Raw genomic sequence first — 27,872 nt, 5'->3', positions numbered from 1 at the left:
CCTCCCCGAGGTCACGCAGAGCGCTCCCCGCGGGGAGGGAGGCGTGGGAGGGCGAGGGTCTCCGTCGCCTGTCCCCGCGCTGTCTCATGCCCCACTGGCGTCCGGGCCTATGGCAGCAGCCATCTATCGCCGCCGAAATGATGCGGGTTTGGAGGTGGGCCGCCCCCGCCTCCCGGCACAACCTGCCCGCCCGCCTGCGCGCCGTGCGGAGCAGCCGTGCGCCGAGGGACCGCGGCTCGGAGCAGAGCATGGCCCGGCTGGCGGCCGGGCGGCAGCTGCGCCTGGGGCCAGGGCCACTGCTGTTGCTGCCTCTGCTGCTGGGCGTCCTCCTGCTGCGAGGTGGAGCGGCTGCGGCGGCTGAGCCGTGCCAGGCGCCGCGCCAGTGGGAAGGGCGCACCGTGTTCTATGAGCATGGCTCGGGCCACAACACGCGGGCCGCTGTCTCCTACGACAGCCTCAACCAGCGCCTCCGCGTCCTGGAGGAGAGGAAGGCACTCATCCCCTGCAAGAAGTAGGTGGCGGCGGGACCTGCGGCGGGGCCGGGCCAGGCGTGGCGGTGAGAGTCGGCGCAGAGCCCGGAGGCGCCTCCCGGGGTGTATGGTGTGATGCGAAGCCGGGACGGGGTGGGGGGGTCTCCCTCGGCCCGCGTTGCCGGCGGCACCTCCCCTGGGTGAGTCGGGGGAGTGCGGGGACAGCGAGGCGAGGCACCGGCGTGCTGGGAACTGCTGGCGCTAGGAAACCTGTCACCAACATGGCTTGGATCTATCTTTTCTGTACATATATGTGTGTATATATCGAGAGATTTAAGGTCAACAGTGTCAGCTTTTTACCTTCGGAGATATTCCGTCCCTCCCAGCTCTTTTGCTATTAAAATGGAGTTGGAAGCTAATCCAAAAAGGTGAAGTATAATGAAGATATACTCAAACATGTGAATAATGTTATGAGACAAGGGAGAATGTTCTAACTCAGTAATTTGCTAACAAGTTTAAGGTACAAGTTCTCTGGGCCTTCTTAGTCCTTGCCAGAGTTTGGTCCTAAGTCAAGGTGTAAGGATGCATCCATTACCTGTGGTACAGTATATTCATTCCTATTGCACAGCCTTGCAGGACCCTCCTGGTTTTCATTTATACAAGATGTATCTCTTAAGTCCATAACTAATCCCAAAAATCCCTGTGTCATTGTCTGTTTCTTGATTTGCTGAAAAGCAAGTGTAGAAAAATTCTGACTAAAAAGCCTGTTTTCTTCTTCCCCAGCCTGCCAAGCTTGGGTTAGGTGGAAGAGCTGATCGGCCTAGAGAGGCCATCCTGGTGAGACATTTCTGGCTACTGAGTGTCAATCACTTTCAGACAACATGTCATATCTGCCAATGTGGGGGTAGCAGGTCTGTCCATACCTTGGCCTCTCCCACCTATTAATTGTTCAAATAATTGTGTGTCCATCCTGAGCATCTGTGAGACAAGGTAAAGACCAGCCTACAAATGCTGTATCATCAAAATTAGTGGTCTCTCCTGTTGAAAGATCAATATTCCTTTTTGCTGCTGTCTCTTTTTCCTGACAATCAATTTCGTACCAAAGCCTGATGCAAGTTTTTTCTAGCTCCTAAGCTGTACTACACTAATTTCTTCAAGCTTATGTTTATTTTATTTGAAAACTTTTATTGAATAATTATTCTACATTTTAGACTATGGGCCAGAGTTTGCCTTTTGCCAAGATCTTATCTTTTTACATTTTTTGATAAATACTTGTTCTTGCAGTTTTGTCTGGGTTGGTAGGGCTAGAAAGAGGGAGAGTGCAGACAGGTGCGCCTGTTGGTTTTTCCTGTATTAGATTTTTGTTCTAGACAATATCTGACCTCAGGGGTCTTTAATGTTTCTATGCCCATGCTTTTTGCCATCCAAAATTGGCAGAAAATAACTGGAGAGGGGTTTTGTTATATGTGCAGTAGTGTCTGCTCAGGGTGTGACCCAACTTCCATTTAAGTCAACAGAAAGTCTCCCATTGGTTTCAGTATGTGTTGGACCAGGTCTTGAATTGCGATCACAACTTCATTTCACTGTGGACATAGTGAGTAGTAAACTGAAGCCTTCAGAAGTTAGAGACAAAGGGATTTATCCTGTCTTTTGAAAAATAACCTCTCCTCTCCTCCACCAAGTTTTGACGTTTACAACAAAGGGGGAGGCAGTGATTACAAAATCAACAAGGAAAATAGTGCTGCCCTGGTCTCTAAGGAAATTTCAGTCTAAATTCTCACATTTTGCTCCTATCAGATGTAACTTATGTGCAGCAGTCAGAATTGGCCAACAACCACATTTTTCTACAAAACATTTTCTGGAGCTTGCAAATGTGAACCTTAATCAGACACAGCTTTGCTTGAGTTATTGGCTGAGGTTAATCAAGGACACAAATATTTGCCTGTGTGGAAAGGCTTGCAGGCTCATAACTGCAGGAAAACATGAAACTTTCAGGTTTTATGAGGTGGATATATGTTTCAAATTCATATATTCTGCTGTTTGGCATTTTCCTACCTACATCAGCCTAGTAAAACATACCTACCTCAACTTCAGAAAAGTAACCACCCAATTGCTGCTTTGTTAACATCACTTCTTTGCCCATCAGTGGTTTCAAGATCACCTGAGATGCAGTGACCACATTAGTAAAGACTGCCCATTCCCTATTGTCCAGCTGCACTGTCACCTGCCACTTGGGCACACACATTGCTTGCCAGGCAACCAACAGAGCTAGTCCATTAGAGAAGTCATAGATGTGGTTTCAACTAGCTTCTTAGGTATGTGTCACACTCTAGGTCACACAGTTGGCTCCCCCACTCGGGCTCAGAGAGTAAGAACTACCAACAGTGATTCTAGGCTGAGATTTTTCGAGGAGAACCTATTCCAATTGGATTAATTTCTGGACTTTCTTTTTAACTTCTTTTACAGACCCAGCCTTTGCCACACTCTGCTTCTTTTGTTTTTTCCAGCATGCCTTGCCCTACTGCTTCTTTCGGCTTCAGGATCAAATTTTTGGGGATAGACAAGGTGGGCAGGGACAGTCTTGAAGTTTTGCGTAGTGCTCAGCTGCTATTGATAGCAGAAGAAGAGAAAACAAACACTGAGTATATTGAGCTGTTTCCCATTTGGACTAGATCACTCCAGATAAAATGTAAAAGCTCCCTAGAGCTCAAGGCGAAACTGTGTTAATGCTGTTATACACAGAACATGTGTTTTAATCCTTTATTGCGTACTATATGAAGTTTCTCCCTTTTGTGCTCTTTGGATGTTAAACCTTCCTCACTCTTACTCAACCCCACTGTTGGCCTCTATCTCAGGACACTTCACAAAATAGGTAGCAGTTACTACCATAGTTTGCAGCTGGGGCAAGAGTTTCTTTATAAGGTAACTTCAAATGGTGTGGATTTGAGTATGGCATCTTTTCAAACTGGTGAGAAATCCTGGCACAAAGTCCAAACAAAAAATCCTAGTGACTGCATTGTGGCCAGAACTTCATGTGATCCATGACCTTGGATTTCTTGGAGAAACAGAGCAAGGAGTGTACTCTTTGGCACTGCTGAAGCCACTCAACAGTGCTTAGTTATGAAGAAAGAAAAGCATGAAGTACGGAGCAGAGTAGGAATAGTACAGGTGATGCTTGAGAGCTGGAGTGTTACTTGCCACATGGTGCATTCACAGAGTTTCACCCTTCTCTTTTATACTGTTTTCCACAGAATGATTTTCAGGGCAGGCCCAATAAGAGATCATTCTACGAGAATCACAGAATCACAGAATAACAGGGTTGGAAGAGACCTCCAAGTCCGACCCATGCCCTAACACCTCAGCTAGACCATGACACCAAGTGCCACGTCCAGTCTTTTTTTAAATACATCCAGGAATGGTGACTCCACCACGTCCCTAGGCAAAGCATTCCAATACTTTATTATTCTTTCAGTGAAAAGCTTTTTCCTAATATCCAAACTGTATCTCCCCTGGCGCAGCTTGAGACTGTGTCCTCTGGTTCTGTCAGTTGCTGCCTGGTGAAAGAGACCGAGTCCCACCTGACTACAGCCACCTGTAAGGAAGTTGTAGAGAGTGATAAGGTCACCTCTGAGTCTCCTTTTCTCCAGGCTAAACAACTTCAGCTCCCTTAGCTGTTCCTCATAGGCCTTGTGTTCTAAGCCCTTCACCAGGCTTGTTGCCCTTCTCTGAACAAGCTCAAGCATCTCAACGTCCTTCCTAAACTGAGGGGCCCAGAACTGGACACAGTACTCAAGGTGTGGCCTCACCAGTGCCAAGTACAGGGCAAGAATGACCTCCCTGTTCCTGCTGGCCACACTATTCCTGATACAGGCCAGGATGCCATTGGCCTTCTTGGCCACCAGGGCACACTGCTGGCTCCTGTTCAGCTGGCTGCCAACCACTACCGTCAGGTCCCTTTCTGCCTGGGCACCATCCAGCCACACTGTCCCCAGCCAATAATGTTGCAGGGGGTTATTGTGGCCAAAATGGAGGACTCGACACTTAGACTTATTAAGCCTCATCCTATTGGACTCTACCCATCCATCTAACCATTCCACGTCTCTCTGCAGGGCCCTCCTACCTCCCAGTGGATTGACACATGCTCCCAGATTAGTGCCGTCTGCAAATTTGCTAATAAAGGACTCAATATCCTCATCCATGTCATCAGTAAAGATACTAAACAGAACAGGCCCCAGCACAGACCCCTGGGGGACACCACTGGTGACAGCCCAATTGCGTCCCCCTCCCTCGTTGAACCTAGTTTAAAGCCCTCTCAACAAGTTCTGCCAGTTTATAAGCTAAAATCCTTCTGCCCTCACTAGAAAGATGGATCCCATCTGGTTCCAGCAGGCCAAGTCGTCCCATGATCAGAGAACCCAAAATTCTGCTGATGACACCAACCCTTGAGCACTTGTTAACGTTAGCTCTCCTATTCACTGTTTTTCTCAGCCACCGGGGGGCTGAGGAGAAGACTACCTGTGCCCCTGCCCTATCAATCACTTGACCGAGTGCCCTTTAGTCCTTTTTAATTGCCCTAGCACTCCTCTTTCCACTCTCATCACTGCCAGCCTGGAGTATCAGTAGTGGGTAATAATCAGTGGGCCGAATCAGCGCAGGAAGTCTCTCAGTGATGTCCCTTACCCAGGCCCCAGGGAGGTAGCTCACCTCTCTGTGGAATGGGTCAGATAATTTACTTCTAAATAATCTGGCTGACTGTCTAAATCTAGGATTTTGTACCCATTCTGAAGTGGCACTTGGCTGGGGGATGGGGGTTGGGAGGAGTTTTTATTGTGGCCTCCCCAAACAGAGACTGACTTCCACTCCCCTTCTTCAACCAAGTGTCCTCCTGTTGCCTGGCAGTGGAAGGTTTGGGAGTCTTCGGACTCCTGGTGGGCCTCCCTCAAGGTTGGGAGGGTGAAGCTCTCCCAGTCTTATTTCCCTTTCTCTTTCCCTAATACTCCTTAGTCTTTCAACTTCCTCCCTAAGCTTGGCCACCAGTGAAAGGAGATCATTCACCTGTTCACACTGCAGGCAGGCTTCATCTGCAATGCCCCTTGGTGTGAAATGTGATGATGGGAAGAAAAAGACTTTTCATGTGGTCAAGACAGTCAGTAGGAGGAAGAAAATGGTTTTTTGGCTTTTTTTTTTTTTTTTTTTTTTTTTTTTTTTTTTTTTTTTGGGTTTTTTTTTGGTTTTTTTTTTTCTTCTGTGCATGTATTTTAGCTGTAATCTCCTTGGCCTATTGTACAGTACTCAGCCTGTGTATTTGCAGCTGTTAGGGTTAGTGTCTTAAAAACTGTACTTCCACAGCAGAAAAACAATCAGCAGGTACCCTATCAGTGTTAATTTAAAAACAGAACTGCATGTTAAATTCCTTTAGTTCAACCTTATTTGCAAAAGATAGGCACAGTTAAGGGGGTGATAAGCTCCTCACCTGGCAACACAAACGGCTGATGTGATAGAGGAGTGACAAAGCTATGTTTAGAGAAGTAAATCTCTTATTCTGGCAGGCTCTTTGCCTGTGTGTGTGTCAGTCCCTCTCCTTGACTGAAGAGATGCAGCATAAGGTTAGATGCAAATACAATAACGTTCATCAGGAGAAGGGGTGATGACTTTGCAAAACAAAGTGAATGTGGGCATACGCCTGACTTAACTACTTTTTAGTTGGTTTAGGATGTGTGATTGTAAAGGAAAAAACAGCGGTGTCTGACCTATTAAAATCATATAATCCATCTGTTCTGTGGTCATTGTGGTGACTCAATAGGCTAAGTATTGAGCTACCCTGAGCAACTGCAAATTTGTTTCCCAGACTTGGTTTTGGGAGTTGTTTCTGCAGTTCAATGTTTTGGGAAATGAAAGGCTGTCATGGGTAAAATTTTCAGAATTGGCCAAGTTTCCCAGGAACCCATGATCCATTTTTTAAGATTATGTAGAGTGTGCAGACTTGTGAGACCTTTAATTTTCAGTGAAACAGAAATGAATTTTCAGCAGTTTCTTTAAACATAACCTGAGTGATTTGGACTAATTTTTATAATAATTAAGATTCTTCATAAGCTGCTATGTATGTGACTCACTTCTAAGAAAAAGAACTGAGGGAAGGTACTTAGACCTCCTGCATTTACTTTCTTCTTACAGGTGTCAAGTTCTTTCAGTTATCTGATGCCTCATGGCTGTGAGTTTGGAAAGCTGCTGTGCTGGATGCACATGGACAGTCAGATGCCAGGCAATATCCTGAAGCAAGCCTCATTTGTTCTAGTGAGAGTATTGTGAAGGGATGTGGAGTGTTGGCTGTGCAAGCCTCAAGTCCTGCATTTCCATCATAAACCTATTTATGAGTCAGCTTACTGAGTCCCTCAGTGGTGGTCCCTGCCAAGACACATGTTTCCTTGGAGAAGAGCACTATACAAGAAGGAACTGTAGTCCATGATGGCTGTGTGAAGGAGCATTTCGTCTCACTTCAACTGTTGATTCTGTTTGTTTCTGCCCACAGGCAGCAGCAATCATTCTCTTTTCCAAGTTCTTGATCTTGCTGAAAGTCAGCCAGGCTATACAGTTCAGGAAGGCACTAGAGTTAATTTCTTTTGTTGTTACAGGTGGACTGGTTGGGAAGAGATTAAAACTGCTCAGAGGAGGCAGTTGAAATTTTTCAGCCATCAGACTGCAGCAGTAGCAAACAAGTGGACTCTGTTAGAGGAAATTGAAAACTGTTAGCCTAGCAAAGCTTTCTCTATCTTGTGTGCTATGCTTCCTTGAACAACAGCATCTTTGTTAGTTGTGAAAAAAAAACACAGTAAAACACCTGAGTATGAGTAAGCAAATCCATTGCTTTGAGATGGATGTACTTTTCAGCGTAGTGTTATTGAAACCATTGTTTATGCTACGTGCTCTGGAGCCATTTCATACAATACTAAAACACAGGACACATCCAAACTGAACAAAATAAACTGACTCTTAAATTCAAAATAGCAGGATCCACAAAACCCTTTAAAGCTAGATAAAAAATGTAGATAAAGTGTCCAGTGACCCCAAATTGATAATTTGCTAGAGTGCTGGTTGGTGTATTTAAAAACCACTGTCAGACACTCACTGGGGTCATTACTACCACGTAAGTTATAGATACTGTTTACTGGATGTTCTTAAAAAAAACAAGGTTCTCATTAAGAAGTTTTGTTTTTCTAGAAGGCGTTAAATGGTAGTCACTAACACCATGTTGTATGTGCTGCTAGTAGATATTGGCTTATCCATCTGAACCCTTTAAATCTAGGGAATTACTTCTTTTTTCCATTTTATCGTCTCTTGCTTGTCTTTTGAACTTTTTGAAATAATGTGTTTTTGCATTGAAACTTACGGCTCAATTTGTACTGTTGGACATTATGGCAAAAACTTAAGGCAGAACCAGGACCGCACTGAAAATATAATATGCCTATATCTCTGTTACTTGGACCAAATTTTCAAAAGGTAAATCACTGTAAATTTTATTTACATTTTGGGGGGGTTTTTTTGGTGTTTTTTGTTTGTTTGGTGGTTTGCTTTTTTTTGTTTTGGTTTGGTTTTTTGGGGTGTTTTGTTTTTTGTTTGGTAAAGATTTAAGGTGGACATGAATAGAAAGAGATTCAGTATTCTGTGGTCACAGACAGCTGATGGTGATATGGCTGCACAGCTAAACAAACACAATGAAAGGCATCTTTATATCCATGATCTTAATTTGAGCTCCATTCATCTTGAGGCCTGACACAATTAGGATGTCACAACTGACAACATCACACCTATTCTCACAGGACCAAATCTGTTCATCTTAACAAGTATCTCCTTTGAAGGTTAAACCAGATTCTTCTAATATAGGGCTTCTGTGAGGTTAAAAAAAATGTTTTCCAGATAGAGACCTGATATTTATTGCATAGCAACAGGCTTATCCATTTATTAGCTGCATGGGACAGGTTTTCAACTGGATGACATTTTCCCAGAGTGAAGTCAGTGAGATGGAACCTTATTATTCCTTTTTTTGATATGCCGAGTCATTAGTTGATTCACATTAAAAGCTGTGGTTCAGGTATCCTTCTGTCCTCTCAATTTTGCTATAAACTAACTGATGGCTAGCCTTGACATGGCATAATAAATAATAGTGAGCTATTCAGACTTGAGGCCGTCCAGCTGTGAATCTGTGTAGATGCAGCACCAGCAAACCAACTCCTGAACCTCATCTTGATTAGCCTCATCCCTGTCTTCAGATGACTTTCATTTTTGCCTTACCTTTAGATTTGCAGGGAATCACATGCTCAGAAACTTGAGTTCTCTCTCCTGAAGTATTTTTACCTGTTGCTCTTTATTATTTTCCCCTCCAGAGTGTTTTCAAGGCATGATATAGTGTCTGATTTGCTGGGGAGGGGATGATGTCTAGGTAAAATAGGGCCACTTTGTGCAATATTTTGGCTCTTCTAAAATAAGGAACATTATGCCCGGCATGGCATTGCATAATGTGAAGGTACTAGTGGCCAATGAAACTTCTGCTTATCTCTGCCAAGCAGCCCTGTTTCTTTCAGTTGCTGTTGTTTACTGTCTCACTTTCATGGTCCCAGGGGAGATGTATGTATGTTGACTAGAGATCTTAGATTCCACAGGGAAATTTTGTATTGTGCTGAGAGTCATGGGCCAAGGACAGGATTTTCTGCCAAGAATTTGTTCCCATGTGTGAAAGCATGGATGGTTCAGCATGTGAGACAGTCTTGGTTTTAAGTAGCGTATAATTTCTGGAGCTAGTACCTCTTACACTTTAATACCCAGGAGTAATTTAGGGGTTTTCAACAGCAGCCTAAATGTCCTTGTCCAAAACCTAATATATAACAGGTGGTAGTAAGAAAGAAGGAATCACTTGTTTTCATGTGAACTCATGCTTTTTTTCCATCTTTCATTAATAAAGATCCCTGAATAACATTTATTTGCGAATCAATTTAATCATTGTTTTGAAGGTTAGGTGCAGATGTTTGGCTTTGTGTCCCACTCGATTATTAAAAGATGCTTCCCATGTATCACAAAAAGTCAAAAAGGTAAGTTAACTTCTGTAATTCTTGTTTTTGCTCTGAGAATTTTATTAGCAACATTCTTATGGTCAATAAGGTTGTTCCCATAACTTAGCAATGACCATATTTATGCTTTTACAGATTTTTGTTTATGTATTTTCATGATTTTAAAAATTTCCGACATCAGTACTTTAATTTGGCAGACATTTTTTTCCTGTACAGTGCTTACACTGTAGTTGCTAAAATTTTTCAGTCTCTGGCTACAAAGAGTTCATATGTCTGGGGAGCTACTTAGCTATTCATTCCATGAAAGCTTATTTTCTACCTTCCATTCCTTATGATATTTACCCTTCCATCCTGGCATTATCCAGACTATGTTTTGTGGCAAGAGGGAACTTTGATTCAGCCTTCTGCCTTTCCCCAATCATTAGCTCCTTGTTGGTTTAATGATTGTCTGAAATCTGAAATCCCTCTGAGCTGGCCTTCTGTACATGTGGGAGGAACAGAAGAGACTGGATGCATAGGTTGGAAATTACCTCAATCAGTCAACCCTGTGGCTGAAGGTCAGTAGTATACACTGCCATGCTGAAGGAATGATTGAAAATTCATGGTTAATATGCGTGCAGATGCCACACTGCATGTGTATAGCTTATTTCTTCTGCATATGAAGGTGAGCAATCTCATGATACTACTCATTTCTTTCTGATATAAATAATCTGTAAGATTCCAGCAGTGAAGAAGATTTAGATTATCAGATACCATTGAGAAATATGATTGATTCTGGAGCTCTGTCTCCATTTTTTTTTCTTTTTGTTTGTTTGCTTATTTGTTTTTGTAACTAAAAGCTTAATAGAAATACATATAGGACTGCATAACTGTCTAATTCAACCCAACTGTCCTCAAAGTGTGATCGAACAGTTACAAGTATAAGAACACATAAGATTTATGGAATTCTAAAAGAGTAGTAAAAATCTCAATTGCTCAATTCTTTTGGATATTAGAAGAGTGAAACTTTCTTTGATCTACCTTAACATTCTTTGTTCTTGCTTCTCCCTAAATTGTAAACAAAAACAATCTCTTCATTGCAGTTGAAATTATTTTTTAATATGAAGCATCTAAGAAGTGGCTTATCCTTAAGTTTATTAAACTCATTTGCCCATCTCAAATGGAAAGTGATATTGTATACTTGTTATCCTATTTTCTATATGCATTATTTTTCCTGAGGACAGTTCATAATGGAATGTGATAATGTGATAGACAGCAAATAATGTGGAAGACCAATATTACCACATGTATTGTAACATCTCTTATTAAGGTTACTTACTTCTTAATTTAAAATATAACATTGTAAAAATATCCTGCATATTTACTATTTTGGTCAGTTGAATAGTGCATAAGTAAATCATTCCAAAAACAGTTTCACTGACCCTTAATGATTGACTTCTAGTGCAGTAATGTGTTCTTCAGAATCTGTTCCTTTTTAGCTGTTGCCAAGTATTATTTCATACTTAGAGTGTATGTTCAAAACACACAGTCAACTGCTTTAGCAGAAAAAGGTTTGTGATGTCTGTAACTAATTTTTCAGGTTGTCTGTTTGGAACAAACCATTTTCTGATGCACATTTTCTTTAGGCTTTAATGGAGTAAGATGAAAAGGCCCTCAAAACACCTCCACATAATGTAGTCCTTCTTATCAGCAAGATAAAGAACAAAAACATCTGTCTTCATTCTACTCTGTTCTTATTTGGACCTTGGGACCAACTGCAGTTTAAAAAAAAAAAGTTATATAAGATGGCAAGGAAGATAAACCACTAAAAAGACTTTCTGCTGAAGTTTTGGTCTTTGATGTTACCCATCCCTTACTCTTGTCAATTCTGATATTTTCACACTTAGGAAGTCTTAATTTGCTGTCCTTCTGTCAGTTCTTTGTGGGAAGTCACAGTTGCTACTTCATCTGAAAATCAGGTGGCTCAGTAGATATGAGCGCTTCTAAAAATGTATCATGCTTTGCTATTTATTTTGGTGAAACCCTACACAGGAAAGCAGGTGTGAGACCTATATGGCTGTTAAATAGCTGGAAATTTCTCCTTAAGTAGTCTGTCTGCATGGAAACCTACTGTTTGTATGGGTACCTGTCATTTCAGAAATTAATGTTTCTGATGGGGAATGGCCAGATTTTCCCCAGAGTTCTCCAAGGATAGTTTTGTGCATGGCAGTGTGAAAGGTTTTTAAACACTCATATGGAGCCCAGAGTCCACCCAGTGAATACAGTGAAGAAAAATCTCATTTTTCATTCTTTCAGTATTTCCTAATACTATTTGCAACTGTGGTTTTATCATATTCAGATACTTTTCTTGCCAGGAAACTTATGATTCTGCCCTACTTTAGGTAGTCAGTACTGGAAAGCTTACTCATGCTGTGCAGTTCTGGTATTTCACAGAGGATGCTTATTTGTAGAGCAGAATTCTGTACAGATTGAGGAATTCTTATTAGAATTAGTTTCCAAATTAATGTATCACTATATAATTACATCCAGATTTGTTAACTTACATTTTCTATACAAGAAATTAATTTCTTTTTCTTATCTGTGAGAGTACCTGGGGACTTAGAGCAACCTAGTCTAGTCGAAGATGTCCTTGCCCATGGCAGGGGATTGGAACTAGGTGATCTTTAAGGTCACCTCCAACCCAAAGCATTCTGTGATTATTTAGACACTTCCTTGTATAATTTTAAGTACCTGTGCCCAAAACCACAAAGGATTTGTAAAGCCAGGCTGGCTTGTTACCGTCTCTCTTCCAGAAAACAGAGGAAGGCACAGATTCGGATAATGTGCTTGATAAAAAATTCATATGATTAAGCAAAGCTCAAAGAAAACGATGGCTCCCTGTGGGTGTATGTAGGATACCTGGGCTCCGTGTCAGGAAAACACCCCAAAATTAGGTAAGCATACCCTTTGCTAAAGATTTCAATTTGTATTTGTGTCAGATGCTAAATGGTAAGGCTGTTTTTGTCATATTTTAAGCAGCATGAGTAGTCTAAATAGTTCAATAGGTCTAGTGACCTTTTCATGAGTAATAGAAAACTTTCAGCTCTGCCAGTGTAGTATATTTATACCAATATTATTTACACATCTTGCCTTCTGCTACTTGCTTCTTAGAACTGTCCTTGAACGAAAAATAAATGTATCAGGGGTTTAATACAATTGAAATAGCTGTAGACATTCTTAAATATAGAAATGTATGCTTAATCATGCTTCCTTTAGCTGATTGCAGTGTCTTCAGCAACTGTTTCTGTGATGGATTAACAGATAACCTGTGAAATAGTTCTGTATCAAACACACTGATGTGTGTCCAATAACTTGAAGATAAAGGTTTTAAATTGAATTTTCATCTACTAATTATTTATGTACTTTCAGCCCAGCTGATTTTTAAGGACATGCCAGTTTCTTGTGCTGCATCATGGTTATTGCTTACAGAGGATTCCTACAAGCAGTAGGCATGTGATGACTGCTGAAAGCCACTCCCCACCCCCTAAGGCTGAAAAGTTGTTGTCATAACAAAAAGCACAATAACTCAATAGAGGACCAAAGGAAAACCGTTCTGTGAAGACCAAGTTTAACAGATAGTTCAACATTTAATTATTCCCTGTGAATGTTGAACATGTTTCGTTTGACTCCCATCTCACCAGTCCTCATTTTAGACAGTATTTAATTCATTCAGGCACTAAAAACAGTATGATGGTATAATTATATGCAGTCAATATGTGTCAATATTTATGTCAATATGCAGTCAATAATTATGTGCAGTCAAACAGAGCTGAAGGTCATCAGTGTGCAAGAGATGGCACCATCTCTCAAATTCCCATGTGAAATTAAGATGGAGCCCTCTGCTGAGACTCCTCAGAGAGTGCCATTATTGCATTTGGGTGGTCTCAGGAAGTAATCTCCAAAGGTTGTTCTCTAGGACGGTTGTAGTGTCAAGAAACCAGGTCTTGTAATATCAGGAGACTTACTGATTGAGCTAGTCTGTTACAAAAAAAAAAGACCAGCAGTCATCAGTATTCTCCAATCACTTACATGTAAGGCTGGGAAGATTGCCATATAACCTGTTCCTCCATCCTGGAGTAGAAAAGTTTTACATGGGTTGTCCCTGATTCTGATTTTCTTACCAGTTCTTGTAAAAGCTGAGCTGTAAGAAGACACAGACATTTTTAGAGTATCTCCTAAGTAAGCCCTCCTTGCTTCAGGTGACATGGAGAAAAGTTGGTATTCATTTTTAACTTTTGATATACTGACCATCTTGTCATCATACCTCAGTCTTGCTGTTGTAGACTAAACATGATCAGTTTCTTCATAGGTCCTGTTTCTAAAACATCACACTGTCCTTGCTGTTCTCTGGACTATATTCTACCTGTTTATCTGTTCCCTGAAGTGAGCAACATCAGTGTTCTGGTCTCATCCGGTCTAAGTAGAGCAGAATAAATGACCTCCATAATAGACCCAGAACTGTAAACTTCCCTTTCTAAATCATTACTGTGCACTGCACCACTTCTCAGTGGATATGTGTTCAAAATGCTGTTTCCTTTACAACCATGTAGCAATTAACATCTGCCCAAATTATGTTTTCTTTCACAGACATTCCCTTTTTTTTCCATAATTCTTCTGTTTTGTACAGTTTCAGTCAGTCCCACCTGGAATTTTAACACACTGACACACTGTATTTGAACCCACTCATCAATTTATGCACTCACCTAACAATATTACTTTTGATTGATAGCTGATGAAGGAAGAAAAAGACCTGCACAAAGACTTCTAGTTGAAATTAAGTTATTTTTATGTTGGAGGTGGGGAGGAAGAATGCAGTTCAGTGCCATGATTTCAGGTTGCATGTATTTCCAGTGAAATGAATTTCCATCTTCCACAAATTTTCTTTAGCAATAAGCTATACTCAGATCTTTGGATGGAGGTTGAAAAATTGAAGAGTACTTAGCTGTCAAACTGTTGCATCTGATTATCTGGCCTGGCTTCCAAACTCCCTTGAAAACAGACAGTCTTATTTTTTTTTTAATATTGGATAGATATCAGAAAGACCTGAATCATCCCTCTTCAGGAAATCATTGCAGATGGAAGGTGGAAAACATTACATCTTGGGACAGCAATCTGGTACAAGGGCATGTCCTCATAAATTTTTCCAGGGCATAGTCCATCATGAAAGAAAAGTTTGCTCCATCAGAATAGGGACCTCCTCCCTATCTGTTCCAAATGGCAATCTGTTCCTCAGACTGCTTCATGATTACTTTTTCTGCAGGAATGTATACTGAAAAGCAACTAACTAGCCAAGTATATGCATGACGGAATTCGTAATCTTGATGAAGATCATTACAGGGTTCCTGAAATGCATGTCATCCCTGTTCATGGTGTATGAAGATCCTTCTCTGTTCATAAACAGAAATTAAGATGTGTAAGAAGCAGCAGTATCCAGTTCTAGTTGAAAAATTTTTTTTTATATTTTGTTATTCTTTCATTCTAAACTACATGACTAGAAAAGGAAGAGTATTTCAATGTAGTTATTTGTAATTAAGGAACCTCATTCTACAATGCCTTTCTGATGTGTAAAATAGATACTTTCATAGGCAGCAGAGATAACATCCAATTTAATATCCTGTTTCAGACCCTGGTTAAGAGAAAAGTGTGATAACTCCATATAAATCTGACAGTTAGAATCATTAAATTTTTGTTGTTGCAAATTACTGTTAGAATCATTGGGTCCAAGAGTTAAATTAACAACAAGAGCTGCCACTAAACCATGTCCCTAAGCACCACATCTTCCAGTCTTTTAAATGTCTCCTGGGATTGTGACTCAACCACACAGCTGAGCCTGTTACAGTGCTTGAAGAAATTTTTCCAGATATTTAATCTAAACCTTCCCTGGCACAACTACAGGCCATTTTGTCTTGTCTTATCATTCGTTCGTTGAGAGAAGAGACTGGCACCCACCTGGCTACAACCTCATTTCAGGAAGTTGTAAAGAGCAATGAGGTATCCCCAAAGCCTCCTCTTCTCCTGGCTAAATACACCCAACTCCCTCAGCCACACCTTACCATCCTTGTGCTCCAGACCCTTCACCAACTCCACTGCTCTTTTCTGAACATGCTCCAGCACCTTAATGTCCTTCTTGTAGTGAGGGACCTGGAACTGAGCACTTCTTTAAATGCAGCCTCACCAGGGCTGGGTACAAGGAGGAGAATCACTGCCCAGGTCACATTTGCTGATACAAGCTAGGGTGCCAGTGGACTTTGTGGCCACTTGGGCACACTCCAGGCTCATGTTCAGCTGGCTGACAACCAGCAGCCTCTGGTCTTTTTCTGCTGGGCAGCCATTCTTCCCCAGCCTGAAGTGTTCCCTATCGTTGTTGTTACCCAAGAGCAGGACCCAGCTCTTGCCCTTGTTGACCTCATACCATTAGCCTCAGCCTGTCCAGATTCCTCTGTAGAGCAATTGTACCCTCCAGCAGATCACCAGCACTGCTGCCCAACTTGGTGTCATTTGCAGGTTTATTGAGGGTGCACTTGATCTCCTCATCCAGTTCATGGATATAGATACTAAGCAGGACTAGCCCAGTATTGAGCCCTCAAGACCACCACTCATGACTAGGCACTAGCTGGATTTAACTCCATTCACCACCACTCTTTGGCTTGTCAGACAGTGTTTAACCCAGTGAACAGTGCACCGTACAAACTATAGGCAGACAGTTCCTTCAGGATAATGCTGTGGATAATGGTGCTAAAGACTTCACTAAAACCCAGGAATGCATCAACATCCCTTCCCTCATCTACTGAGTGGGTCACCTTGTCATAGGAGACTGGGTTGGCCAAGCAGGATCTGCCTTCCATAAACCCCTGTGGGCTAGACCAAATTCTGCACATACTGCATAATAACACTCAAGGAGTAATCTGCTCTGTGACCCTTTCATGGCACTGGCATCAGGCTGAAAGGCCTGTAGTTCTCTGTATCTTCCTCCTTGCTCTTCTTGCAGATGAACATAACATTTGCTAACTTCTGGTCAGCTGTGACCTGAGTGAGCCAGGACTGCTGGGAAGTGATGGAAAGTGTCTTGGTGAGCAATTCTGTGCACTCCCTCAATACTCTTGGGTGGATCCTATCCAGCCCCATGGACTTCTGTGTGTCATGCACAAATATGATCAAGTCACTACCAATTTCCCCTTGGATAATGGGGGCTTCATTCCACTTCCCGTCTTTGTCTTCCAGCTCAGGGTGTTTGGTACCCAGAACAAATGGTCTCACCATTAAAGACTGAGGCAAAGAAGACATTAAGTACTTTGGCCTGTTTCTCATCCTGAATAGGCCAAAATCTGCCCTCCAGAAGTCAAAGATGTTCTGCTGATGTCCCTGTCCTTACTTCTCTGGTAATTTAAAACTCTGTCATTTTGTGATTACTGTGCCCAAGATGGCCTCCAACTATTACATCACCAAAGAGCTTGTCACTATTAATGAAAAATACATCCAGAGGGATACCTTTCCTAGCTGGCTCCCTCACCAGTGCCAGGAAGTTATCTTCCACACATTGCAGTCACCTCCTAGACTGTTTTCTCTCAGCTGTGTTATATTTCCAGCAGACATCTGGTAAGTTGAAGCCCCCCGTGAGAACAAGAGCAAGTGATTGTGAGTCTTCTCCCAGCTGCTTGTAGAATATTTCATCTGCTGTTTCATCTTGGTTGAGTGGTCTGTAACATGACATCTGCCTTGCTGGTCTTACCCATGAACACTCAACCCTTTTGTCACCCCCACTAAAACGAAACACATCCTGACATACAGGGCTACTCCACCACCTCTCCTTCCTTTCCTATCTCTTCTGAGGCATTTACAGTTATCCTTTACAACACTCTAGTTGTGCAAGTCATCCTGCCATCTTTCAAACTGTATCAGTTTTCTGCTGCAGAATGGCTTCCTTCTTCTCCTGTTCCAGCTGCCTCTGCTGTGTGCATCCTTGTAGATGTGCTTCAGCTGGGCTGTTGATCCTGCCACCTGTTCTATGAGGGGAAGAAGTCTTGTGTGACTATTCTCAAGCACTTCTATGGTTTCTAATGCATCAATAGCCCTTGTGTCTTAGAGCTCCATACCTTCCACTGAGAGGGCAGACCAAAGGACCTTGTTAGCACACCATTCCTCAAGCATTGGTGTGCCACCCCTAGTCTTATCTCTAGCAAACCTGGTTTTATCTCTTTCCCATTTCCAGTGTAGTTCAAATGTCTTTGCAATCCCTGATACTCCTGTACTCGCCTGCTCCCGCAGCTCTGTCACTAAGCAGAGATGTTCTGTACCTGGTTCAGCTCAAACAGAGATGCTCACTGCCACTATCCAAGCAGGAGACACCCTGCAGATTACACCTGGGTCCACTAGAACTCTGTCTGGGCAGCTGCATCAGTTGTAGCCACTGCAGAGCTTAGGAAGACCATGCCTTTCTGCTGGGTGGATCCCATTGCTCCCTGGCAGAGGTTCAGCACCCTCGCTGAACACCCTTGCATGGGAAGGGCAGCCCCACACTTTGTTGGCCTGCCCTGGCCTCTGCTGCTCCCTGTGGGCTCCATTTTTACATGCTAGTGGGGCTTGGCCACCATTGCTCCTGGCCCTGCCCAGGCCTGCCAGACCTTGTGGCAGGAACTGCAGGCTCCTGGCTGGTCTCTAGAGGTAAAATTAAAAACACAAACACAGGTATGTCTTTTATGTTTGGATATGTTTTGGTTTTTTTTTCCTTTTTGTAACTGTGTTTTTTCTGACTCTCCCTACATGTTAAATTTCTGTTTCCTATTTCTTACATCTTTACAACCTCACAGAGTGCCTAAAAAAATTGCATTCAAAAAAGTGTTTCTATGTCTCAGTTTTGAGCACTGACTCTTCCAATTGAGTTATTTACTTCCTTTCTATATATAGCACAAAGAAGGGTGAGAAATGTAATACATAAATTATAGTGCACCTCTGTCATTTCCCTCTTTATTTCCTCTTTACTAAGGTCTTTTGTATATACTGAGAGGTGAATCCTGGCCTTCCACACTGTTTTTGGTCTCCTTTAAGCCCTGCTGTGATTTTCCAGTAAACATTATTATTATTAACTTAGTCATGGAAACATCATTGTACTAGACTTTTTTACAAACCCGTAACAGAAAAATTATCTCTGACCTCAATTGTATTTTGATATCATGTGGTTCTGCTAGTATATACCATATTCCCCAGGAGATGATTCCATTGATTCATTTGAAGGCATTATGGTCTGCTGCCATATCTTCCATTCCTTTCCTTTTAAGCTGTGGTGTTGTCCACTGAGGGCTCTAATTACGAATATACCGTTATTTACGGAAACATACAGATGGTCTCTATTAAGCGAGGTGCATCTTTTAGCCTCTTGCAAAACACAGCTCTTAAACAAAATGCTTTATTGTTTTTCTGAATTTCACCTTCAATTGCAATGCATTGTTCTCAGGGGTGTGACTTGGTGGATTATTAAGAAGTGTCAAATAGCCAAAAAAAGGAAAGGGACAGCAAGGGAAACAGGCTTCTTGCTGAAGATCTGATTTTCTTTTAGTATTTGCCAAAATAACTAACCGAATTTTAAAACAAAATTATAAGAAATTAATACTTTTAAATTGTGTTTCATAATTAAAGTCACAAAAATATGTCATCTTGTAGCTGGTGTAGCTTTGACATTGCAGCTTTTGATTCCTGTATTTAAGGTATACCAACTGCATGATTAGCAGGACTTACTATTGGTTAATCTCTCTGCTTCAGAAACTGGTGGTGTGGTCAAAGTTCATCATATGCCATGTTAATTAGATCCCTGATACTCCTTGAAAATGAATAAATAAATAGAAAGCCTTTACAATCTGTAAGTGATTTAAGTCAGATTAAAAATACTGCTTTTATACAGTATCACTCTATATTTACTGTCACGTGTATTTTCACAATCCTGTATTTATACAATATACCATAATCCTGCACCCCCGCCAAACATGTGAGATGAAATATGGCAAATTACTGTTGTTGAGGTCTGATATACCAGAAGTAAAACAGAAGTCTGAAATTACCAAAAACTTCATGGGAAAGAGGAAAGGAATTCCCAGAAATGTACTAAAAAAACGAATGCTTCTCCCTTCTGAAATGAGCTTGCCAGATCATTCCAAAAGCAGATGAATGTTCTTGACCTGATGAGTGTTTATCAATTATCTGCATGTCTGCTTGGCAGCTTTGCTCCCTTGAACTATTGATCTGAGGACCAGAGAAGATGGGATTATGTAGTCACACTTCTATAAAGGTTCTCATTCTCCCAGTACATCTTCAGTAAAAAATGCATAAAAAAAGAGTGGTATCGTTGTGGAGTATTTTATCCCACAATGATACAAGAGGATACAAGATACCTCAAGAATTAAATATACGGATGTATCTATCCATGCACATTAGAACAGAGAATTTGTTTGGGATATTCGTAGTGAAATTCCTTCTACTTAGATGTGGGGTTAGCTTCTTTCAAGATGTATTTTTACAAAGAGAACTGGCGAAGAATTAAGTAGTACCACAAAGGCAGACAGATGCTTCAAGTGTTAATTTAATCACAAAAGAGAAAGTAAAGTTAGCTTGGAAATAATTGCACTGACCTCAGCTTGAGATACTGAATAGCAAATACTGTTTCCTGCTGAGTAATACAGTATCTTAGATACAAATAATACATAAAAGTTTGCTTCTGTTTTTCACTAGCTTTATACTACTAGATAATATAAGTCCTGGGTAACGTGAATGAGAGTTTTAAGGTTAAAATAGTTACATCTGGGAAATCTGAATCAACAGGTTAAAGCTCTAGTACACCTTTGCAGTAAAGTCTGTTTTAGCATTGTTTCAGTGTTTTGGTTTTTTTCTGGGCAGGATTTGTGGTTTTATTCTTTGTTAATATGTCTCACACAGCTGGTTTGTGATCACAGATTTGTGTGTCTCCAGTGCTACAGCAATCAAACGAAAATAATATACAGTATTTTAAGGCTCTGGTACTGTAAGTTGATTGTCCAAAACCACAGAGCAAAATAATGCAGAGCCAGATTTAGCACAGAAAGTGTTTGTATTACCCAGTCTCAATCTCAGACCATTATTTTGCTTCTCTCTAGCAAATGACCTTGTCTGATATTCTTCAATACATCACACGGGTCTTGCCATGCCACTAATAATGCTTCTGCTCCTCTAAGTCACTACAAAGGCAGTTGGACAGCAAGGAGCTCCTTTCTTCTCCATTTGGCTCTCACAAGGAAGCCCTTGGAAGTGCAGAAGTAAACCCTGGAAGTTAGGCAGATGTGTTAGATGATGGGCAAGCTAGCAGGCTTCAGAACTGGGGAGGACCCAGCACAAGATGCAGACTGAATTCCTGAAAAGGAGCTGGTAGCATGATCTTAACATTAATGGGTTTTTTTCTGACAAATGTTGAAAAATACTTCACTGTTATGAATTGCATTATTAACATACAAAAAAAAAAAAAAAAAAAAAAAAAAAAAAAAAAAAAAAATCACCCATTCAGAAGACAAGTTTGTTAGTTAAAGCCTTTGTGAGGGTCCAGGAGTGTCTTTATGTTGTCTGGGCTGTGTCCTGAGAGGGACCTCTAGCTATCTCCCCAGATTTCATGAGGAATCTCAGAGGTAGGACAGTATTTGGATGCACACCCACCCCTTGCAGTATGTCTTTAACACAAGTGTTTCACCTTGTGATTGTGTAGTATTCTGTCTTTGCGTTTAACTTGCTTGGTGCCTAATTGAGGTCTAGTTGGGGCACTTGGTTTTAGGTTAAGGCTTTCTTGAAGTTACAGTTTAAGTAATTAAATTATTATAAAAATACTATTAGAGGTGGGCGCAGGCTGGAAATATGTTGCATTTTTCTGGAAAAATGAGCTAATTAAAAATAATTTTCTCTCCTGTTTCTTTGCCAAGACCTATTTTCAGGACTCTGTGCTTCCCCTCAAGAATCCAATGAAATCTCAGGCACCTAAAACAAATAGAGACAGTATACTCAGGACTTGGCTTGTTAAAAACAAAAAGAGGAAAATATTTCTTATTTAAATTTTTTTAATTATCATTTTTATACTCATGCACATTTTGCTATTAATTTTGGCTGGTAAATACTTATCTTTATAAAGCAGCAACTTACCATTCCCCTTTCATATGCCTTTAAACTCAGATCCTGTGTAATCTTAGGTTTCTGTGCTTGTTATTTCCAGGACACAGAGCAATTCTGTGTGAAACTTGGATGTGAGGCACATCTGAGTTTAACAAGGACAGTGTAAATTTTGCCCCTGCTTACCCAGGGCTGTCATGCACAGTGAGCAGAACGATGTTTTCTGCAGATCTCCTCTCATATGCCTGCCACCATGGAGGCAGAGTTCATCCTGGCAGCCCATTGAGGTCTAGGACTGGTGTCTCTTACATATATGTTCAGTCCACCTCTCCCAGAACCAAAAATGCCAGTGGTGGAGCCTCTTTCTCTGTGCAATGGCTGCCAGAGAGATGACTGGTGCTGAGCTTGATTTGTTTGGATTTTCCTCATTTTTATTTACTTTGGAGTTTCATAATGTCCATCTTGCTGTTTGCAGGATTGTAAAAAATGTGAGTAAAATTTCTGTGTGAGTTAAGTTTTAAGTGAGGATTTTAAATAAAAAAGAAATGTAACAGTTTAGCTTTATTCCTAGTAATTTGTAATGCTTTTCTAATACATTGGGGTTTTGTGTTCTTTTACAAAATCACTGTATTATCACTCAGATGTCTCAAACATGGTGATAGATTCCTCTGTAAGGCATTTCCCATCCCACTTCTATGGAAGCTGCTGGGCAGCCAGCCGAAGAGTAGTTGAGTCATTAGACTGTCATTGAAAACACATAAAAAATATATTTTAGTGTTCTTGTGTGTTCTCTGCACCAAATGTGATATAAAATTTATGTATGCCCTTATGTGATCTCAGGTTGGCGTTATGGAAGAAAACAGTTTAAACAGATACTGAATAATTCAATAGCACATAATGACTGTGGAAACCTTGCCTTTGACTAAGAAAATGGCAGGCAAGTTTAGGTTGGTGAAAGTCATAGCAGGAGCAAGAATATTTTAAGATATGGGCAGGAGAATGATTTACCATGGGGAAGGTCATATGTAGCCTTGCAATTTGTCAGCCTTTTTGCATGAGTCTTGTCAATGTGGGAGAAGTTCCCAGTTTCCCACTTGGAAAGCAGGACAAGCTACCTCCCATGTTTCGTAAGGCTGTGAGTGAGAGATGGACCCCAGTTTCCATCATGTCAGTTTTCTTGTCCCATGACTGTGTTTCCACGCATGCAGGGTAAATGGTGCTCTCAAGAAGTGGTAGGAATGTTGCTCAGATGCTTTTAACCGTGCTGAGACACTTCTTATTATGCAACCTTAAAATGCCACAGTGTCAATGGAGGATGAAGTTCTTGCTGTCTGGTACAATTGTGTAGTGCAAAAATCAAAACTGTAAATTGTTTTGGTTTCAACCCTATTTTATGTAAACTTTGCATCCTCCCCAAAAGAATCTGAGGACCGCAAAGAGAAATATGAAGGAGTTGGGAAATAGAGAAGGGTCTGCTATTGCTTTTGTGCATAATCTCTTCAATTACATGAATTATGCAGTGTTTTAAACTAGCTTCCCATCTTTCTGATGACACAGGATGAATAGTCTTCAGGACTAGCACCAGATTTGTGAAGTAGAAGATGCTTGTGTCAAAGACACCCAAGTTTTGGGCTTTTTTTCTAGGAAATGGAGACAGCATTATGAATGAGGCAAGGAATTACAGATGGAAAGATGAAGCTGTTCCCTTCCTTTTCTCTAGTCACTGCATAACAGTAGCTTTTAGCCAAATATTTGGGCTGAGATATTCAAGGGAAGCTTCTAATAATGAATGCAGAGTTTTAGAGGATTTAGAAAGTGAGCCTTGTAAGTCCTTTGCGAAAGATTTAGAGCAAACATGATGATGATTTGAGACATGCTTTGAGCAACTTCTCATCTGACTGGTAATGCAAAGTACCCTGGAGAAATTGAGTTTCTGCTATTTCAAACTGAGTATTCAAGATAAGCTGATGCTTCTGATAATTTTGATTTTCTATTTCTCTCTGGTTTTGTGCCCAGTTTAAAGGTAAGGACATACTACCTGCTTTTTTAAGGTATGGAAACAATGCCAAAGTACTGGTGGTAGACCAGACCACTGTAAACAGAAACTAGATGAAAGTGTTATCATCTCTTCTCAGAGCATGGCTTGGACACTTCATATGCATTAGAAGATCGGTTTTAAATTCTTATTAATTTTTTGGGCTGGTGACTTCATCGTCTAGCCTCTCAAGCTCATTGAGCTCCACACCTCTCCTTCTCTCTGCCTTACTATTTTGCACTTCTACTTTTTCTTTTCATTACTTCTTGGGTCCGGTGGCTTCCGGAGAGAAACTGTGCCATACGAGGATGATCCTCTCTGTTCTGCACTTGGGACCATGTATTTTCCCCTTCATCACCATGTCCAACTTAAGCTGTGTGTGTTGCCATGGAGAAACATCTGTGAGGGTGGCAGATACCACATCTAACCAGTACAGAGGAAGGCTCTACCACATTTGTGGATAAGTGATTCTATCCAGCTTATGCAAGCAGATTTTTTTTAAAGGCTTATAACTTAGCAAGATCTGGGCAGCTTTTAATAAAAACTTTTCTCCTGTCAAAACTTTAAGTCCTTTTTGCAAAACATGGAGGCACTTGAGCTTTTTAATGAAACAGCTATTTAAAGAAAAACCAACCAAACAAACAAAAGAACCCCAACCAAAACTAGGAATAATAACATGTTTTTCTCTCAGTTGTTCTCAGAAAAGTTGTTCTGTTGTTCTCAGAAACAGCTGAACCAGTTCAGCCTGAACTTATTTTGGAAAGAATCAGCTGAAACACACTTCCAGGATGGGAAATTTCATCCCAAGTGATTATCATTTCTGAGTTTGGCAAACTTTAATGCAAGTGAAAATGTTCTTACACTGAGAAGTCAAAGGCAAGCTTACATACCAGCCAGCAATGTTCCTTGCTAAGGATAGAAAAAGATTATATATATTAATTGCTTTTTCTTAATGTTTCAGGTTCTTTGAGTATATATTGCTTTACAAAGATGCGGTGATGTTTCAGATTGAGCAAGTTACAAAGCTTTGCTCGAAGATTGCTTTGACAGAGCCATGGGATCCATATGATATTCCTGCCAATTCAACTTATGAAGATCAGTACTACATTGGGGGACCTGGAGATGAAGTTATGGTACAGGAATGGTCTGACAGAAAACCAGCCAGGAAATGTACATGCATGCATGTTTTTATTTAATTGTATAATAATAAATGTCTCTGCTGCACAGGGAAAAATAAAATTATTCATGTTTCACCCCGGCTTTCCATACTTCCATAAAATTCTCTGGAAGAAGTAATGAAAATGCCCTGTGGACAGAATATAATTTTAATAATAATGCTTTTTTTTTAGGAAAATGTCGTATTTCAGCAGGGTTAAATATGTTCAGGGGACTTGAATGTATTGTATTTGGTATCATACAGAGTTTGGCATGGAACAGCATAATTTCGTGTCTGAATCTGGCAGCCTGTATCCCAAATTTATCTAGAGAAGAATTGGTACTATATTTAGGGGCACACTCAAAATAGAGTCTGTGTAATAGAAACAAAGCAGGTTTTCAGACAGTATTTGTCTATACATAGTCCTGCAGCCACTGAAATCCTTAATATGTGCCTATATTTTGTTGTCCTCTGTACTGGTAAGAAATATCTGCTCACAAGGCTTAGTTCTACACGTGGCAGCTGAACACTTACATTCTAAAAGAATGAAGACTGAATTTTCCAATGTTAGGTTTTGAATGCATAAAAATTTATTAGACTTTGGCTTCAGTTTCATCTATGGTTTATTGATGACCAAGACAACTATAAAAATAATTTTAAAACCTCCCTGAAATTGATGGGACTATTCAGCTAATGCAACTCTTATGGTTATGGTCATCTAATAGATAGACTCGTTACAAACTTGAGCATTTAGCTAGAGGAAAATATTTCTTTCTTGAGTGAAAGTAGAACAAATGAAGTAGGGAATGAAGGATAAGATCATAAGACCTCTGTAACTAGGTTAATACGTCCTCTGGTGTTCTGCAAAAGACAAATTATCACTCACTCCAATAATCATTTTTTTTCAGATCTGATATTTTTGGAATTTTTTTAGAACTTCATGTCCAGATACATTCAATTAGTGATGTGTGATTTTTATTCTGTATTATTTTGTATCTCCAGTGCTTTTCTGTATGATCATTCATAAACATAATATCTGAAAGTCACTATCTACCTATATACTTTTCAGCTAGATTTCATTTGGATTGTAAACTTACATTTCTTTTACAATTATAAACGTTTTAGGGGAGATACAGGCTACTTTGGTAGCATCATATTTAACCATTATTTTTTATTTTAAATTCTGAGAGAAGACTTGTTCAGTAAAAGGTTGCCTCCACTTTTGTGTACTCAAAACCATATTAATTGAGGTCAGAATATTTTTTGTATATTAGCATGCTCAAAAGAGGTATATTCAAATATTACTTAGCTTGCCACCTTTTCTTTGGATACAGTATATGTATGTTTCATGTCAACATTTATTTATTTCTCGTAATATGGTTGTAGTATGGCTTATGACACAAAACTGAAAGTACTGAAAATAAGTGTGTGTGATTGCCTTAGGTGGGAGAAACTAAGTGTCCTCAGGACTAGAAAAATTTGTTACAGGTATTCCTTAGTGGCACTGATTCATGATCACGGTAGGGAATTTTAACATCATGAGTTTATGCTACCAAGTGATCTGAAATGCATAAAACAACAGGATGGAATATGGTTGAATGGGTAAAGAATGATCAAGGTGTCTGTGAAATTAACAAAAGAGAGATAAAAGCAAAGGCTATTCAAAGGAAATCACTTCAATGGTATTGGTGCCACTGCCCAAATAGCATAGTGGAGAAGGTAGAGGTGATGACAGAGAGTAAGGGGGGAAGAAAACGAAGGAACACCTCTGAGGTTAGTATGCTGTGGAATTAAACTGAAGTTAAAAAAGGGACGGACTTGCTGCATCATGTCCTGGTGGAGATCAGCATTGAGTGTTTTCTTGAGATAATGAACTGCTAGAAGTGCTTGAAAAGAATAGGAATTTAAAAAAAAATAAAATAATAATGAGAATCTGAACAATGTTAAAGAGAAGAAATGAGTTAAAAGAGGCGACATCATCATGACCCATTTATCTTGCCTTGTCACCTAAAGCTGTCACATTTCTGTTTGGTTGCAGTGGAATCCTGGGTCGGCATTTACACTGTCAAAGACTGTTACCCAGTACAGGAAACCTACACCAAGAACTACAGCGTGACAACCTCCACTCGCTTCTTTGACATCCATCCAGGTATTGCAGACCCCTCCATCTTCACCCCACCCAGCACCTGCCAGACAGCCCAGCTGACGAGGATGAAAGATGAATGCTGATTATGGACACTGGCTGCCCTATGCAAACACATATTAGCCAAGAGGATGGTTATTAGTAGTCAGTTGTTGATATCTAAGCTGATTTTTCATGCTAATTGTTGCTCTTTTTGGAATTTGTAAGTTTTGAAGACAAACTTGAAAGAGAACATAAGCATATAACTGAGTTAAATATATAAAACAAAAGATACCTTTGATCACATTAATCTGCTCAGTGATGCACTTGCAGTATTATATAGTTACCAATGAGATAATATTTCTAGATACTATTTATTTAAGGTTGATTTTTCCTTTTGCAAAGATTGCATTTATTTTTTCAAGAAGACAAAGCATAAGCAGATAGCAACAATGGTACTGTCTAGAAGAAAAAGCTAAATTTTGTTGTCTTTTTTGTTGTTACTTCTGGAGACTTGAAGGGAAAGGTGACCTGTGTAAAACCTCATCTCTAAGTAAAAGATAAAATTTTAAACTATATGCATCAAAATTGTGTAAATTTGTTCATTTGGTTTTAATTTGCTCTGTGTTCTGTTTTCATTTTTGCATTGTTTTTTTTTCTTTTCTTTCTGTCCTTCAGGAAGCTGGTAGTCAATTTTTGAGCAAGGTTCTTTCTGAAAAGAAACTGGCATAGTTTCTTTTCATGTAATGCTTGCTGACATGCAAAAAAAATACTTTTCTGTTTCTTGTGAGAATGGGGTGAAAGGAAAGGAAGGAGGGAGTGGTACATCTTCAAAAAGAAGTAAGCCGAAGTTTTTATGCATCTCCCTTTTGGA

The 27,872-nt window shown here is 40.4% G+C and overlaps 1 protein-coding gene across 1 annotated transcript; it reads left to right on the top strand.

The window, feature by feature from the left end:
- Positions 1-35: 35 nt before the first annotated feature.
- On the top strand, positions 36-27,574 carry EPDR1 (ependymin related 1). Its single transcript, XM_056483183.1, has 3 exons — positions 36-511; positions 24,682-24,890; positions 26,915-27,574. Exons 1-3 carry the CDS (start codon positions 87-89, stop codon positions 27,103-27,105), a joined length of 825 nt encoding a protein of 274 aa, XP_056339158.1. The 5' UTR covers positions 36-86; the 3' UTR covers positions 27,106-27,574.
- Positions 27,575-27,872: the final 298 nt, after the last annotated feature.

Source organism: Oenanthe melanoleuca, chromosome 2 (assembly GCF_029582105.1).
Source record: "Oenanthe melanoleuca isolate GR-GAL-2019-014 chromosome 2, OMel1.0, whole genome shotgun sequence".
Taxonomy (NCBI): Eukaryota; Metazoa; Chordata; class Aves; order Passeriformes; family Muscicapidae; genus Oenanthe; species Oenanthe melanoleuca.
Note: the sequence above shows the minus strand (reverse complement) of the source record. Positions and strands in the feature narration are given on the sequence as shown.